Source organism: Euprymna scolopes, chromosome 7 (genome assembly GCF_053919585.1).
Source record: "Euprymna scolopes isolate OS-2025 chromosome 7, ASM5391958v1, whole genome shotgun sequence".
Classification (NCBI taxonomy): domain Eukaryota; kingdom Metazoa; phylum Mollusca; class Cephalopoda; order Sepiida; family Sepiolidae; genus Euprymna; species Euprymna scolopes.
In genome coordinates this window covers 107,229,943-107,250,532 of record NC_136488.1, presented here as the reverse complement: position 1 = coordinate 107,250,532, position 20,590 = coordinate 107,229,943, and the positions used below count along the sequence as shown (strand labels likewise).

The 20,590-nt window shown below is 27.5% G+C and overlaps 1 protein-coding gene across 2 annotated transcripts in view; it reads right to left on the bottom strand.

Annotated features, from left to right (window-relative positions):
- Positions 1–20,590, bottom strand: part of LOC145279883 (uncharacterized) — a 95,873-nt gene that overhangs the window by 20,891 nt on the left and 54,392 nt on the right. For both annotated transcript variants that reach the window (XM_080131343.1, XM_080131344.1), the window contains one exon: positions 3,507–3,683. In XM_080131343.1, coding sequence (XP_079987469.1) covers positions 3,507–3,683 — 177 coding nt within the window. The remainder of the gene's footprint in view (positions 1–3,506; positions 3,684–20,590) is intronic.

Sequence of the window (20,590 nt, the reverse complement as noted above, 5' to 3'; positions counted from 1 at the left end):
TTACAGCGGATAAGATCGGTTTGATGCTATTAGCAATTACAAATAGCATCAAACTGATCTTGTCAGCTGTAATATATGAATGAGACTGTTTTCGCTATGGATGTTGTTTATGGCATAAAAACTGAATCTTTAATATATGTGTTTTGTCAGGGTTTCTATATCTATCTCCCTCCCTCTATCTCTCTCTCTACACACACACACACACACACACACACACACACACACACACATATATATCATACATACACACACACACACACATATATATATATATATATATATATATATATATATATATATACTAGGAGGGACACCCGACATTGCCCCGGGTTGAATTAGGTTCAACGAATGTTCCAGATTTCTAGTGAATTGGTAAAATCGTCTATTTTTTTAAATCAAATCGATTGATCGCCTGTTCATGTCGGAGATCCACCGTAGTGTACCAGGAGTAAGCTTCACACGCCTCCTCGCAGTAACTTAATTCACAATACATTGTAGGCTTCACTGCACTATATAGAACCTATTGTTGATTTTATAAAATTATTTTTATATAATGGCTTGAATTAAAGGTTAAAATGCAAAAGTCAAGTATCATGCTTTAATTGTGCTCTAAACAGAAATATTTATTTCAAACGCACTCCTATCTTATCAAAGAACCTACTGTTGATTTTATATGTCAGGCCATTCTGTTTCTTAAATGCACTTGTGATGTTAGGCTGTATAAGGGTGTTAACTTTGGCCAAATCGGATTGTTCCTTCTTTAATCAGAGTTTTTTTTATTATCGATTTTCGATACTTATCAGAGGCATTCCAATATAAAACCTATCTAAGAACATCTCCAGACATTTGTGTGAATTTTTTTTTTAAATCAGCCCAGCCATTTTGGAGTCCATAGAGAACGAACTCATACACAGAGATATGTCTGAGGACTTATTATATTTTATTTTATCTTAACTGAAACAACCGAGTGGTCAGAAGATCTCAGTGGAGACAGAACAGAGGATCAACATAGCTCAGTGCAAAGTGTAAGAAAAAGGTCTAGGAGACTTGCATACTGACCGTCAGTGTCAAGCATATGGGTGGATTCGTGAACAATCTGAGTTAGGTCACAAGCAATGAAGAAATTGTGACAGAACCTCCCCTCATCATCTGTCTTGCTTGAGTGAGCTAACTGTTCTACATTGTGAACATTGAAGTCTCCACAGACATGAATGTTAGCTGAAAGATGAGCAGACAGGATGTGGTCAATTTTCTTAGATATGCTCTTAAAGATAGTAACTTCACTGTTATGGGGGTGATAGAGGGCAAATATATATGCAGTGGTTTGAGCGAGTGCAACCCGGAAGTACATATAGGGTAATTTAGGGTCTTCTCTGAAGATATAACTACCACATGAAAAGCAATCTCTAATATAGGCACATATTCCATGCCCATGGCAATTTTGGGGATCAAATTTGGATGTTAAATTAAACTATCCTTTAATCACAAACTCATCTACGGAAATAGTCAATCCAATGCCAGTTTTACTTAGGAATAATACGTCTGGTTTGGTCTCCTGTAATTGAGTTTCAACTTCTGGAAAGTTGGAACGTAGACCCCTGATGTTGGAGAAGGACACATGGTAGTGGAGGTCACATACACAGACAAAGACACAAAGTGCCTTTCATATGCAATTATACAGGGTGACCCCCCCCCCAAAAAAAACGGGCCCTGTGTACACTTTATGTGATATCTCCATTATTTATTCACCGATTGCCCTTATTTTACAGGACATGGCAGAATCAACGACTGTGAGTACACCAAAATCCCAGTGGGAGCTGGGACAAAGAATACACTGTGTTAAATTTTACTACAAGACAGGCTCGTTTAAGAAAACCCAGGACACTTTCATGCGTCAGTTCGAATGTGAAAAGGCTCCATCCAAATGCAGAATTAAGAACTGGGTGGACCACTTCGAGAAGTATGGGACTATAGAAAACCTCAACGCTTTCAGAGAGAACTGTCCAAGCCACACTCGGGATGTCCCAAGAAGCGAACAGCCGAGCTGGTCGAAAGAGTGAGAGAGTCTCTCCAGTAGAGTCTGAAACACTCTGTGTGTAAGCGAAGTCAGTCCCTCAGTATGTCCCGTGAGACTTACAGGAGAGTGCTGGTGAACGATATCAGGGCTTACCCATACAGAATACAGACGCTGCAGACCCTTACAGCCTCAGACAAGAAGCAGAGGAGGGCTATGGCAGTCAAGATGCTCGAGAAGATCGAGGAGACACCAAGTTTCCTTAACCTCCTTTGGACCTCAGATGAAGCCCACTTCCATCTTGATGGAAAGGCGAACTCCAAGACAAATGTCTTCTGGGGGTCCTCCAGACCCAATGAAGTAGCCACCAAGCCCCTGCACTCTCCTAAGTGTACGGTGTGGGCTGCAATCTCGGCCAGAGGCATCATCGGACCAATCTTCATCGAAGAATCTGGCGCAGCAGTGACAGTCACCAAGGAGCGATATGTGGAGGTCCTCAAAACCTTCAAGAGTGAGCTCCAGACCATCTACCCATCGCTCATGAGCAAGTTCTGGTTCCAGCAGGACGGAGCAAGTTCTCACACCTCAAACCTGTCCCGAGATTGGCTGAAAGAGAACTTCGGAGGCTGAGTGATCAGTCTCAAGACTGATTTTGAGTGGGCACTCCATAGTCCGGACCTAAGCCCCCCAGATTTTTTTTCTTTGGGGCTATCTTAAGGACAGAGTCTACGCAGGAAAACCCAGAACCATCACGGAACTCAAGGAAGCCATCAGGGAGGAGATGAGAGCCATTACCAATTCGGTCTGTATGGACAACTTCGTGCTGCACCTCAAGAAATGCACGGAGATAAATGGAGGTCATCTAGAACATATGCTGTAGAACAGAGAAAAAAGGCCAAAGACCATAGTGTTTTTATGTGATGTTTTGAATATAATAAACTAGTTATGACCAAAGTTTCATTTCATTCGGACAAAACACTAAGAAACGAGGCCTAATTATAGTTGTGGCCCGTTTTTTGGGGGTCACCCTGTGTGTGTGTGTGTGTGTGTGTGTGTGTGTGTGTGTGTGTGTGTGTGTGTGTGTGTGTGTGTGTGTGTGTGTGTGCGTGCGCGCACACGCAAATAACTATTCAACTGCCTATAACACTAAGGGACTCAATCAAGCAAACATTAGTATCAATCAGCAACAGATGACTTAAGTATTCAGATTTTTGTGTTATGTGATCATGAATGGTCTTTACACCCACTTGACCATAACTTATTAGTTTTTTATCTGTTGATTTATCTCAATGAAAATGTCAATCAAAACTATTTTCAAATTACTTGTGAAATGAAGCTGGCGACCACAATTCAAATCAAGGTTGGTCTAAGAGAGGAATGTGTCAGAGGTAAGAGAAAAGAGTCACCTTGTGCAATATTTTTTGTTTATTAAACAACATCCAACGCATAGAAAATATTTTTCTTTAAAAGAAACTATGGAAAATTATCTTACCCTTCTGTCAACAGCAAGTCCTGTTCCAGTGAGATCGACTTTCATCTGCCCTTCACTTTTACAACGGCTATCCTTTTCATAAAGACAGTCAGCTGCTGTGCCATATGGCCACATGGTGTCACCAGTATTAGCGACAAGATTGGCAAATGTAAAATCCCTAGTGTTAACTTTAAGAGTCTGAAAATAAATAAATAATAATAATAATAATAATAATAATAATAACAATAATAATAAACCACATAATAAGTTAATGCAGCAAACTAGCCCAAAAAGAATATAAAAATAGACAGTATCAAGTGGTGAAAGCAGTACATTGGCAATTATGCAAACAATTGCATCTTGAACACACAGACACATGGTACAAGCACAAACCGGCAGCAGTACAGGGAAAATGAAAGTCACAAAATCCTATAGGACATGGATATACAAACAGATAAACCCATCAAAGAAGAAGACCGGGTGTCATAATAGTTAACAAAAAGGAAAAGTCCAGTAAGATTGTAGATTTTGCCGTTCCAATAGACTAAAGTGAAGATCAAGGAGACTGAAAAGCGGAGAAAATACACAGAACTGGACAGAGAGCTCAAAGGGATCTGGAAAATGAAGAAAATAAAGATAACATCACTAATAGTAGGAGTGCTAGGAACGATATGGAAAAACTTTGAAAAAAAAGAATGAAAGAGATTGGAATTAGAGGGATGGCTGAGAAGATACAATGAATTTCAATAATGAAAACTGCAGAAATATTAAGAAAAACTTTTGAATGTGGAGATTAACACCACACATAAACTAGACACCAACTGGACACAGAAACGGCTACAGATGCAAAACACAAAGGAACATTACATAGAATCATGAAAACTGAAATTGCATAATTGTAAGATACTGCCCCACCCCCTTTTTTGTGTGTGAGTGTTACCATAAATGGGCACCACACCAAATAATGAAGTTCAAGAAGGATAGAAATATTGAGTAGAGAAAGCACTAACCAGACCTCTGCTGACTGAGTGCAAAGAGGACTTAGACCTTGGGGAAGCTTATTGCCACTCAAATTCCAGAGAAAACCAATGGTCGCTGCTAACGAGAAATCAATGGCAAGTGTCTGTTGTAATAACGCACATTCCTTTGCAAAGGTTATCGAAAGAGGTGGAAAGTACTGGAAATCTAGGGAGACTTGTTGTCACTCAGACTCCAGGGAACACCACAAGTTGTTCTCAAAGAGCAATTTTTGATGATGGCTTGTGTGACTACTCATAGTGAGTAAATAATAATAATAAACAAATAATAATAATAGTAATTATAAACAAATAATAATAATAGTAATTATAAACAAATAATAATAAACAAATAATAATAATAATAAAAATAAACAAATAATAATAATAGTAATTATAAACAAATAATAATAATAGTAATTATAAACAAATAATAATAATAATAATAATAAACAAATAATAATAATAATAATAAACAAATAATAATAATAAACAAATAATAATAAACAAATAATAATAAACAAATAATAATAATAATAAACAAATAATAATAATAATAATAATAAAATAATAATAATAAACAAATATTAATAATAAACAAATAATAATAATAATAATAATAAAATAATAATAATAAACAAATATTAATAATAAACAAATAATAATAATAATAGTAATAATAAACAAATAATAATAATAAACAAATAATAATCATAATAAACAAATAATAATAAAATAATAATAATAATAATAAACAAATAATAATAATAAACAAATAATAATAATAATAATAATAAACAAATAATAATAATAAACAAATAATAATAATAAACAAATAATAATAATAATAATAATAAACAAATAATAATAATAATAAACAAATAATAATAATAATAAACAAATAATAATAATAATAAACAAATAATAATAATAATAAACAAATAATAATAATAATAATAATAATAATAAACAAATAATAATAATAATAAACAAATAATAATAATAATAAACATATAATAATAAACAAATAAAAATAATAATAATAAACAACTAATAATAAACAAATAATAATAATAATAATAAACAAATAATAATAATAATAGTAATAAACAAATAATAATAATAATAGTAATAATAAACAAATAATAATAATAAACAAATAATAATAATAAACAAATAATAATAATAATAAACAAATAATAATAATAAATAAATGATAATAATAAACGAATAATAATAATAAACAAATAATAATAATAAACAAATAATAATAATAAACAAATAATAATAATAATAAACAAATAATAAACAAATAATAATAAACAAATAATAATAAACAAATAATAATAATAAACAAATAATAATAATAAACAAATAATAATAACATTAAACAAATAATAATAATAATAAACAAACAATAATAATAAACAAATAATAATAATAAACAAATAATAATAATAATAAACAAATAATAATAATAAACAAATAATAATAATAAACACACAATAATAATAAACAAATAATAATAATAATAATAATAATAATAATAATAATAATAATAATAGTTATAATAAACTAATAATAATAATAAACAAATAATTATCATAATAAACAAATAATAATAATAATAATAATAAACAAATAATAATAATAATAAACAAATAATAATAAACACAAAATAATAATAATAAACAAATAATAATAATAAACAAATAATAATAATAATAAACAAATAATAATAATAAACAAATAATAATAATAAACAAATAATAATAATAAACAAATAATAATAATAAACAAATAATAATAATAATAATAAACAAATAATAATAATAAACAAATAATAATAATAATAATAAACAAATAATAATAATAATAAACAAATAATAATAATAATAAACAAATAATAATAATAAACAAATAATAATAATAATAAACAAATAATAATAATAATAAACAAATAATAATAATAAACAAATAATAATAATAATAAACAAATAATAATAATAAACAAATAATAATAATAAACAAATAATAATAATAAACAAATAATAATAATAAACAAATAATAATAAACAAATAATAATAAACAAATAATAATAAACAAATAATAATAATAAACAAATAATAATAAACAAATAATAATAATAAACAAATAATATTAATAATAATAATAATAAACAAATAATAATAATAAACAAATAATAATAATAAACAAATAATAATAAACAAATAATGATAATAATAAACAAATGATAATAATAAACAAATAATGATAATAATAAACAAATAATAATAATAAAGAAATAATAATAATAAACAAATAATAATAATAAACAAATGATGATAATAAACAAATAATGATAATAATAAACAAATAATGATAATAATAAACAAATGATAATAATAAACAAATAATGATAATAATAAACAAATAATGATAATAATAAACAAATAATAATAATAAAGAAATAATAATAATAATAAACAAATAATAATAATAAACAAATAATAATAATAATAAACAAATAATAATAATAAACAAATAATAATAATAATAATAAACAAATAATAATAATAATAAACAAATAATAATAATAAACAAATAATAATAATAAACAAATAATAATAATAATAAACAAACAATAATAATAAAGAAATAATAATAATAAACAAATGATAATAATAAACAAATAATAATAATAATAATAAACAAATAATAATAATAAACAAATAATAATAAACAAATAATGATAATAATAATAAACAAATAAAAATAATAATAAACAAATAATAATAATAATAAACAAATAATAATAATAAACAAATAATAATAATAAAGAAATAATAATAATAATAATAAAGAAATAATAATAAACAAATAATAATAATAATAAACAAATAATAAAAATAAACAAATAATAATAATAAACAAATAATAATAATAATAAACAAATAATAATAATAAACAAATAATAATAATAAACAAATAATAATAATAATAAACAAATAATAATAATAATAAACAAATAATAATAATAAACAAATAATAATAATAATAATAATAAACAAATAATAATAATAATAAACAAATAATAATAATAATAAACAAATAATAATAATAATAAACAAATAATAATAAACAGATAATAATAATAATAAACAAATAATAATAATAATAAACAAATAATAATAATAATAATAAATAATAATAAACAAATAATAATAAGAAATAATAATAATAAACAAATAATAATAATAATAATAAACAAATAATAATAATAATAAACAAATAATATTAATAATAATAATAATAAACAAATAATAATAATAAACAAATAATAATAATAAACAAATAATAATAATAAACAAATGATAATAATAATAAACAAATAATAATAATAAACAAATAATAATAATAAACAAGTAATAATAATAATAAACAAATAATAATAATAAACAAATAATAATAATAAACAAATGATAATAATAAACAAATAATGATAATAATAAACAAATAATGATAATAATAAACAAATGATAATAATAAACAAATAATAATAATAAACAAATAATAATAATAAACAAATAATAATAATAAACAAATAATAATAATAAACAAATAATAATAATAAACAAATGATAATAATAAACAAATAATGATAATAATAAACAAATAATGATAATAAACAAATAATAATCATAATAAACAAATAATAATAAAATAATAATAATAATAATAAACAAATAATAATAATAAACAAATTATAATAATAAACAAATAATAATAATAAACAAATAATAATAATAAACAAATAATAATAATAAACAAATAATAATAAACAAATAATAATAAACAAATAATAATAATAAACAAATAATAATAAACAAATAATAATAATAAACAAATAATATTAATAATAATAATAAACAAAAAATAATAATAAACAAATAATAATAATAAACAAATAATAATAATAAACAAATGATAATAATAAACAAATAATGATAATAATAAACAAATAATGATAATAATAAACAAATGATAATAATAAACAAATAATGATAATAATAAACAAAAAAATAATAATAAAGAAATAATAATAATAATAAACAAATAATAATAATAAACAAATAATAATAATAAACAAATAATAATAATAATAAACAAATAATAATAATAATAAACAAATAATAATAATAAAAAAATAATAATAATAAACAAATAATAATAATAATAAACAAACAATAATAATAAAGAAATAATAATAATAAACAAATGATAATAATAAACAAATAATAATAATAATAATAAACAAATAATAATAATAAACAAATAATAATAATAATAAACAAATAATGATAATAATAATAAACAAATAAAAATAATAATAAACAAATAATAATAATAATAAACAAATAATAATAATAAACAAATAATAATAATAAAGAAATAATAATAATAATAAACAAATAATAAAAATAAACAAATAATAATAATAAACAAATAATAATAATAATAAACAAATAATAATAAACAAATAATAATAATAAACAAATAATAATAATAATAAACAAATAATAATTATAAACAAATAATAATAATAAACAAATAATAATAATAATAAACAAATAATAATAATAATAAACAAATAATAATAAACAAATAATAATAATAATAAACAAATAATAATAATAATAAACAAATAATAATAATAATAAATAAATAATAATAATAAACAAATAATAATAATAAACAAATAATAATAATAATAAACAAATAATAATAATAAACAAATAATGATAATAATAAACAAATAATAATAATAATAAACAAATGATAATAATAAACAAATAATGATAATAATAAACAAATAATGATAATAATAAACAAATGATAATAATAAACAAATGATAATAATAAACAAATGATAATAATAAACAAATAATAATAATAAACAAATGATAATAATAAACAAATAATGATAATAATAAACAAATAATGATAATAATAAACAAATGATAATAATAAACAAATGATAATAATAAACAAATAATGATAATAATAAACAAATGATAATAATAAACAAATGATAATAATAAACAAATGATAATAATAATAAACAAATAATGATAATAAACAAATAATGATAATAATAAACAAATGATAATAATAAACAAATGATAATAATAAACAAATAATAATAATAAACAAATAATAATAATAAACAAATAATAATAATAAACAAATAATAATAATAATAAACAAATGATAATAATAAACAAATAATGATAATAAACAAATAATGATAATAATAAACAAATAATGATAATAATAAACAAATGATAATAATAAACAAATTATAATAATAAACAAATAATAATAATAAACAAATAATAATAATAAACAAATAATAATAATAAACAAATAATAATAATAATAAACAAATAATAATAATAATAAACAAATAATAATAAACAAATAATAATAATAAACAAATAATAATAATAAACAAATAACGATAATAATAAACAAATAATAATAATAAACAAATAATAATAATAAACAAATAATAATAATAAACAAATAATAATATTAAACAAATAATAATAATAATAAACAAATAATAATAATTAACAAATGATAATAATAATAAACAAATGATAATAATAATAGTAATAATAATGATAATAATGATAATAATAATAAACAAATAGTAATAAATACAGAGAAGCTGATTCTCATATTCAATAGGAAAAAAACTCTGGCTCTAAAAAATTAGAATCCAAGGGAGAATTGACAGCATACAATAACAATGACGAAAACAGGTAAAATATTAAGGAAAATCCTCGAGCTCGACGACCAACCTAATCACATGTAAGTTGAAATAGTACCTATCACACAAAATTGTCATGAAGTATTAAAAAGGATGGAAATACCAAGTTCAGACCTACGTTAGAGTGATACAGAGAGCAATAGGATCTTATGGAGGCTTATTGTTACTTTCAGGAAAATTCAATGTTTGTTATCAACGATAAATCAATGATCAGTGGCTGTTGCAATAATGCAAATAATTTACAAGAGTTATTTATAGAAGCAAAGAGTGCTGGAAATGTTGACCGATTCTACATGAAAAGACAGAGGAAGGGGACTGGTAAATGACACAAAAACGAACTAGAAAAATACATAATGCAGAACACAGAAAAGTTAATCGCTGTAGCAAGAGACACTGAAACAAATGAACAAGGCAGAGAATAGAGAGGCAACAGATAAGATGAGAAACTGAAAACAGAAAGAGAAACAGCTACATAGATCATTCATATGGATGACAAAAGATGAGACTTTCGGAAACACTTGGGAAGGGCTAAAAAAGGACACCCAAACAGAGAAATTAAATCCTTAATAACAGTTGCACTAGATAACGCAATTAATACCAATTATATCAAAGTAAAGATTGACAAAACACAAGAAAACGGCAAATGCAGACTCTTTGAACAAAGAGATGAAACAATTAACCATACATCAAGTAATCATAATGATTAATGATGATAATACATAAAATAATAATAAATGTCATGATCATAAAATGATCATAATAATATTAATGATGATAATACATAAAATAATAATAAATGTCATGATCATAAAATGATCATAATAATATTAATGATGATAATACATAAAATAATAATAAATGTCATGATCATAAAATGATCATAATAATATTAATGAGGATAATACATAAAATAATAATAATAATAATAATAATAATAATAATAATAATAATAATAATAATAATAATAATAATAATAATAATAATAAACAGAGGAAAAACAAAAAAAGAACGACCAAACCTAACAGAAACAAAACTTTACCGGAGTAAGATATGGGAAGAGTTACAAGATCACAATAGAAATGCTGAATGGCTGAAAGATGAGTCACAGCAAATCAAAGAAGGGACAGAGAATGAAATCAGCAAAGAAACCCTCAAGAAAATCTTACGAAAAATGGTAAACTGGAAAGCACTAGGTCATAATGTAATACACACATACTAGTTTTAAAATTTTACGACACTATATGAAAGGCTAGTTCAAAACCTTAAAAGATGTATGACGAAACGTAGAAACACACTAATACAAAAAGACACAGAAAAGGAAACCTGCTTCAGCAACTACATGCCTATAACATGCTTACCTACAATGTGGAAAATATTAACAGCACAAATTTAACACTCACTTATTGTAACACTGTAAAGTGTCTAAGTTAAAAGAATTGGAAAGTGCGGGATGAGAAATCGAACCTGGCTTGTGGGTTTGATACTAGTTGGTAGATAAATAACAGAGTTGAACAGAAACAAGAGGAAAGGCAAAGTTTTGTAAACAGAAAATCATTCTTTAAATAGATCGGAGAAAACAATAGAAAAGTTGAACGGGTCGACATTTGATAGATATAAATACGGTATTGAATGTCGGCCAAGCGACCCGAATAATTGACCGGTTGAAACACTTGATACGTATGAATGGAAGATTAATATCTTGCATATCAGCAGCCTCAGGTCAAAGGCGATGTGCGACGGGCTAGCCAAAAATATATAAAACACAGGGTTTTTTTTGCAAACATTGACTTTTACAGTGTTCACACTCCAACGACTTGATGTAACAAGGAATTAGTGTTTTATTGTATCTTTTTTTTTTTGTAATACATTTAGACTTATTATTTATAGGAAGTCGTCTGTTTTTTTTCTTTGTCTTTCTCTCTCATCTTGTGACGTCATAATAAAACATCATAACTGGTCCCGTGACCTAGGACCGACCCTATGGTGAAAACGTCATAACTGGTGCCGACACCCGGAATCGACCCTATGGAAAAATCCACGGACACAACCAAATAATTATCATGTTCAACTCAAAGAACAAACTACTTAAACGTTCCACAAAAGGAAAAAAAACCCTAAGTGATACTGGGGTAGACTCTTGCGGTTGCGGCAACAATTGCAAAAAAATCCCAGTCCCCAAGAAACAAACAGCAACAAAACTTTGATAATTACTTCTGTATTGTTGTGGCAAGGGAACCATGGACTTTAGTTTTGATAACTATAACGGTTCCCAGCTCAACATTCAAGGGATCATCAAGGACATTGCACCAGCTGGAATAAGAGGACCGGAAGGTAAGAACATTTTTATTGGCTTCCTTACATTGTTTGAATTTTCGCTCATGTTTGCTCATTTTGATCCCAGTTACATCGAGAAGCTACCAGTCCCCTTGTTTTGTTTTTTTTATGTGTGTCTAGCACGGATATATATATATATGGAAAAAAAAAGAAAGAAAAAAAAGGAAATTATGTCCCAAAGAAGTGAGGGATCCACGACTACTGAGGTGAAAGAATTAGGTGAGGAGTACTCACCAATCACTCAACAACTCCGGGAAGTATTGGAGAAAGTGAGGATCCCTAGTTATGGGGGAAATCCCTTGGAATTGTAGGAATGGCTTGGGGGCCATTGACAAGAAAAGGATCATTTATGGGCTGAGGAACATAGAAACGGTACTCTTAACATATGATGGAGCGGTGGGGACTGTGTCAAAATTCATCCGGAAAATATACAAAGGGGGTCCGGGGATAAGTTGGGCGCGGCTGAAAGAGGCATTAAAAAAGCAATATGCTATGGAGCGTACAGCCATAGAGGCAATGAGAAGCCTCATGAAGATCAAACAGGAGGGGAAATCGACATCGGAGTTGGGTGACCGTATGGCGGAATTAGCCAAGATCGCATATCCAACGAGATAATTAGACAGGGGGTGATGATTCAGACCCAATTAGTAGACCTGTTCATCGATGCCCTTGGGGATGGGGACGTCAGAAGGGATGTATTCCGAGGTCCCCCAGACAATCGGTAGGGATAGCGGTAGAAGCAGTTAGGTATTGGGAGAGAGTAAGGGCGAAGGACACCCAAAATCAGGCAAGGTCCAATAATAGACAATCAGAGGGGAGGAAAGAGTCGTGGAGATTATTTATAACAAGTCATCTGTTTTTTTTCTTTGTTTTTCTCTCTCGTCTTGTGACGTCATAATAAAACATCATAACTGGTCATGTGACCTAGGACCGACCCTATGGTGAAAACGTCATATTATAATCGTGGACGATTCCCTGATAACCAGAAAGGATGCCGAAGAGGAATACATGATCTACTATACATGAAACAAAAGATCCTGAAAGAGGTTAAACAAAAAAAAGAATATAGCCATGGCATGGATCGACTATAAAAAGCGTATGACAGGATTCCTCGAGTATGGATAATAGAATGCCTGAAAATGTATAAAATACCAGGTAAAATTATCAATTTGATTGGAAATGCAATAAGAACATGAAGATTTGAACTGACAGAACCGAGATTAAAATACAAAGATCTATTTTTCCAAAAAAATTTCTTATCATCACTGCTGTTCATTATAGCCATGATACCTCTTAGTATACTGTTATTTACTAAGAAAATCTTAAGCCGGATACAAGTTCATTAATGCAAATGAAAAATGAACCACCTGATATACATGGACAATCTAAAACTTTTTGCAAGAACCAAAAAGGAACTAGAAACACAAATAAACATAACCAACATCTTCAGCCAGGATATCCAAACGAAATTCGATATGGAGAAATGAATGCAGCAAACTAACCCAAAAAGAATACAAGAACAGACATGACCATGGCGAAAGCATTACACTGCGAATTATGCAAACAACTGCATGTTGAACACCCAGGCAAATGGTGCAAGCATAAATCAGCAGCAGTACTTGAAAACAGAAATTACAAATGGACATACGAAAATAAACCCATCCAAGCAAAGAAGACCAGATGTCGTAATAGTTAATAAGAAGGGAAAGTCCTGCCAAATCATAAATTTCACTATTCCAGCAGACCACAGAATGAATATCAGGGAGACTGAGAAGCGGAGCATATACACAGAGTTAGCCAGAGAGCTGAAAGGCATATGGAAGATGGAGAAGATCAAGATAATACCAAGGAGCATTAGGAACAATTCCGATAAACTTTGAAAAAAGAATGGGAGAAATTGGAATCAGAGGAATGGCTAAGAAGATACAATGGATAACAATAATGGAAATTGCTGAAATATTAAAGAAAACCCTTGAATGTGGAGACACATGAGCCATAGGTGCAAGCCAGGCATATAGAAACTGCTACAAAGGTAAAACACAAAGAAACTCTACATGCAGTCAACAAAATTGAATGTATAATTGCAAAGTTACTCCCAACCTTCCAAAACGAAAGTGATAGCATTAACTGATACCACATGAAGAGGCTCGAGAAGAATGGAAAGACAAAGGTAAGAAAGCATTAACCAGACCACTACTGGATGAGTGCAAAAAGAACTGGGACATTGAAGAAGCTTATCGTCATCTAAATTCCAGTGAAGACTAATGGTTGCTGCCAAGAAGAAGTCAATGGTAAATCTTATTGAAAGAAGTGGAGAGTACTGGAAATTTAGGGAAACTTGTTGTCACTAAGATTCCAGAGAACATCACGGGTTGTTCTCAAAGAGAAATTATTGATGCTGACCTGTGTGAGCACATAAAATCGTTTGGAAACAGAAATTCGTTCAAGCAAGACATCATAGTAATTAATATGAAGTAAAATCTTTCGCCGTCCCAGCAAACCACAGTGTGAAACTCAAGAAGGCATAAAAATTAAGTAAATACATGTAACTTGCCAGAGAGGTGAAGGACAGAAGAAACATGAAGAAAACTATCGTAATACTAATAATTTGTCAAAATAAAAAATGGGTCGAAGGGCAACACTCCAAGGCAAGCAGGCAAGTATCAAGGTTGCAAAACAGAAATACTCTTTTAGCAAACCCCCAACTGGGTCTAGTAACAACAGTATGAAAAATGTTTACCAGAGCAAGTCAAATGGCCTGATCTAATCGCCTCGATAACTAAAATTTGACTGGTCTGCTGTCACTCACTCACACACACTCGCGTGCAAATAAATGAACGTTTATTTATTTCAATTTCCCTGCGCATTTTGCACAAAAATAAGTTCTTCCAGCAACGACATAATTTCAAATTTCTCACAGCAACAAAAGTAAAATGAACATATTTCTAGCGGATGTAGTTGGCGACAGTATCACATGACACAAGCGACCAATGAGAAAATTTAGAAGATTGTCTTTTTAACGCTTTTCCAAAAAACAAAATATCAGCAGCAGCAATCTTGTTATGAAGCCAGTCCAAAAAGTATTTAAACGCATTAAACATTCTTTCTTCCCTCCTTTTTCCCTTCTTTCTTCTTCTCTTGTAACTCCAACATGACACGAGAACATGTCTCTCATTTTCATCTCATCGTCGTTTTCAAAGCTGTTGAAACCATAATTACACACGCGATGCCGGCACTCAAAATTCACACTGATGCACACACGCACCCATGCTTGAGAGACCAGACATTTTGTCTCGCCTGGCCGGTGGTCAAAAGAATATAGATATTTCCGGTCGTTATCCATTGGGATTAGGCCGGCATTCTTCGTTTACATACACATTCTATTATAGAAGCCAAACACACAGATATACTCAGGAGTGGATACACACGTTTGTTATATTCCAAACTTACACATACGCACTGAAATATAAATTATAAGTATAAAACTAGAATATAAATACAAAAAAGTATAAAATTTATAAAATATAAGCAGACTATCGACTTCCGCATGCATAAAATATACACAAACCCATGTACAAAACTCACTACTTTGATACCTCCACGTACATATATACACATATATAAACATACCCACACATATACATAATGTCTATATACAGTTAAATTCATTTACATTAAACGTAAATGCACAGCCATACAATCTACATAGATACTCATACACGAAGTTATATCTATACAGATATTTAACATAAATAGCCATACACCCCTGTATATTATATACTACTCCAATTATTATACTAGTATCAATAAAACTGTTAATTTGGAACCTTAAAACCTGTAGACTCCAATCGGATACACCTTTCAATAAAATATATATATACACACACATACGGGCATAGACACATATACATATAAATATGAAATACATAAATTATATAGATATCCATATATACACACGTATACAGCTACACATATACAAATACACATATACACAGATACCTGCTTACCTCTAACGCATAAATATACAGTCATACAGGTACATACACAAAAACTTTAATAAATTCTATTTAATTAAATAAAACTTAATAAAATTTATTCAATAGATCTTATCTAATAAGGTGCCTTCTACCTCCGGTGGTGTGGTAACCCCTTTACATGAAAACGCGTATTATTATAGTTTACATAGGCGTACATATACACGCATACATAGATTCATACATATGCATACGCATATACTTTCTGGTAATATATACAATTATTGTTATTTCTCTATATATGAGACAACCTATTTTAATAGTTCCGAGATATATATATATATATATAGACTTACATATACAAATACATACATAGATACACACTCATGTACGTTCACATATCCATGATACACCTAAAGTAGATATAGATATGAATGCATTCTCAACATAACTCTTCTTAGCAACATCGTATACGCATACTTATATTAAACGCACCCTAGCACTTGTTATTTTTCGCAATTTTTATGTTTTTTATGTTTTTTTTTTATTAGATGAAACTTATAGTAAATTCAGGTTGAAGTCTATAGGTCTATCCACCAATTAAACAACTACTTCCTTCAGGTTTATATAGATACTAGCAATACTTTGACTGGGTTCAAAAACAGCCTACAGAAAATGGACTCTGATTTATGAAAGTATGATAGGTTATGAAAAGGAAGGGTTGTAAAGAGATAGCTTCGAATTTGGGGGTATCAAAACCAAAGCAAAATATGATGAAAGTAAAAATAAAATAGATAAACCCCATAATTTATTATACCATACCTGTTCACACAGAAACACATCACAATATTCTGTGGATATATATTAAAAAACCTTGTTAAACTTTATGACATATTTCCATTCTATGGAGGTCTGACGCGAATGTACACCCCAGAATTTTATTATACCATAGTTCTTCAAACTGAAACATAATTATCAAAGTATACTTACGCAGATAGATATGAAAAGTCTTTATTAAAGTTTGTGCCTATTTCCATTCTATGGGGGCCAGGCGCGAACGCAGACCCCATAATTTTATCATACCATCCCTATTTAAGTTAAAACATACTTATCAAAGTATTATTATGTACATCTATATCAAAAGCACTTGTAAACGTTTTTTTTTTTTTTCATTTTTAAATTTTTTATTTGCATACTTTGTGGACCAGGCGCGAACGGAGACCCCACAATTTTAATGAACCACCGTTCTGCCAGATCAAACATACCCATTCCTGTGTCTTGATACATCTTCTATCATTATATGTGACCAGTTTTCTATAATAGTCAACCATATAGGAGCCTATTCATGACCAGACACACACATACACACGCAGACATTCAGCTTTATATTATAGATAGATATAACAATATATAACAATAAATATATAACAACAAATTCGGAGCATTTAGGTTATACAAACGGAATAGGAAGGTCTATATATTGTAGTACTTACCTTTTTTAATTTCATGGCGTTTTAGATAGAGATATACATACAGATACACACACACACACATATATATGTGCTTACATATACACACACACACACACACACACACACACATATATATATATATATATATATATATATATATATATATATATATATATATATATATATAATACACATACATACATATACATTTTTTTTAATAGATCTATAATTTTATCTGGAAATTTTTTTTTTCAAGATCAAATTAAAAAAGTTGACATTGACTTTTAACCTGAATTATCTCAGAAACCGTTCTTTCAATTTCTTTTAAATTTTGACATAAGATTTGTCTATCTTATGACAGTATATATTCCAAATTTCGTGATGGGTCTTTCACTAGAACTATCGTTACAAGCGTTTTAAAGAAGTGGGCAAATTCAAAATGGCGGAACGTAGTACCTGCGACTTCATATCATTCAATGTTTTAACATTTTGATATTTCCCAATATGGTCAAGTTTGATGTCTTTGTAAAGCTATTTTGATGCTAATTAATATTTACATAAAGACCATGGTCAAAAAGTAAAAAAAAAAAATTGTTGATGAAACTGAATTTTCTTCATTTGTTTTATTTTTTGTTTTTGCTTTAAAGATTTTTTGCAGATTTTATTATGGAAAATAATGATATAATTAGTGCAGAATTTAGACCATCTAGAAAACTTTTTTAGGTATGGAATCAGAAAGCTTATATGTGACAAACCAATGAAAAGTAATATTTCAAACTTATGTGACAATTTCAAAAGATGTTAAACATTTATTTTGTTTGTATTAGAAGAATTATCTTCTAATACAAACAAAAGAAATGTTTAACATGTAGAACATTTATTTTTAAGCTACTAGTAGAAATAAAAGCTAAGAACATAAAAATAGGATGTGGATTTATTTTAACTGTGTGAAAAAACCCATAAAACATTACCTTTTTTCTGCCCAGTCCTTCAGTCTAAATCTGACAAGAAAGTGCTAAAAGATATTAAAATACTTAGGTTTTTCAATAAGGGAAGCTTTTATCACCTCTGTTAGACATCTTTTAATTTTTGAAGTCACCGGTCCCTTTACTTGAGACTACTGCCTGTTATGAAAATAAGTTTTCAATATATGTAGTAGGGAGATTGGTAAAGATAAAAAGCAATAAAAAAAAAATATAAAAAAAATATTATTGAAATCGTTTTGCCAGTCGAGTTTGACTTGGAACAACAGATAAGACATTAAATATTCATGCTACAAGATTGACATTTTGCAAGTCACCATAAAATTGTAAGTTCTATTTTCATTAATTTTATGTAGAATTTTAGTAGATATTTTTATTAAAATGGTGAACCTGTAGGAGCATCACTCCTACTAAAAATATGTTTTTGTTCGGTTTCTTGCTATTTTTCAGTGGATTATTATTGAATGGACACTTATATACAAAGGTTATTAAAGAAAAAAAAATTAAAAGTTAATATTTCGACGTTTGTAAGGGCTGCTCACTTTTTAGTTATGACATTATAGTAAATCGATACTCTATTTTGTAAACAGGGAAATGAATTTGTTTCTTTTGCCTATTTTTTGTACTTATGTATTTTAGGTACTGTGCTGAAATAACGTTATTATTTCGAAAGCCATTCTTAACATGGAGAGGGGAGGGTGTTTTGTAGGGACCTTCAAACGTTTGTGAAGAATTTTGTCATAATCCCGTAACGTCAGACTTGTGTTTACTTTACGAAATATGGGACGGCAGAAGCGACTTAATGTTTTTTTAAAAATCTTTGTTTATCTTCTTCAAACGACAACTAATAAATAATCTTTGTTATAATTTTGTTAAGTTTTATGTTTTACACAGTTTAATGATTAGTAATATTATCAACATTTGTATATTAACTATAAAATACGGTTTTACTAAATATTTACCGCTATTCCTTTGGTTAATTGTGTGTTTCTATACTTTATTTGGTAAAAAGGGACAAACTAGAAAACGTAGTGATCTTTGAAATAGTTTATTTTTCGCACAATAATATTTTTCAATCGTCTTTAATCTGGCGATGAAATAGATGTCAAGAGTTGTGTTTATATTATAACTTAATATTAAAATAAAATTTAAACACAGTTTTTTTAAATCTATGTTGTAATGGAACATTTTGAAATAATGGAGTTTTAATCTTTTAAAAATGAATTAACTTTTAGGAAGTTTTTTTTTTCTTCGCAATTCAACGGGAGAAAAAAAAGGTTATTTTAAAAAAGGATTAATTTTTTAATTCCAAATTCAAGGTAAGTTTTTGTCCAATTTGTGCATTTAAAATGTAAAAAAATAAATATTTTGTATTTATTGGAACTATCATCTTTCATAATAAATAGTAATTTCGATCGATTTAAATATATTTCGTAAAACTTGTGAATGAGGAAGGAATCTTATATTTGCCAAATACATGAAAAACTAG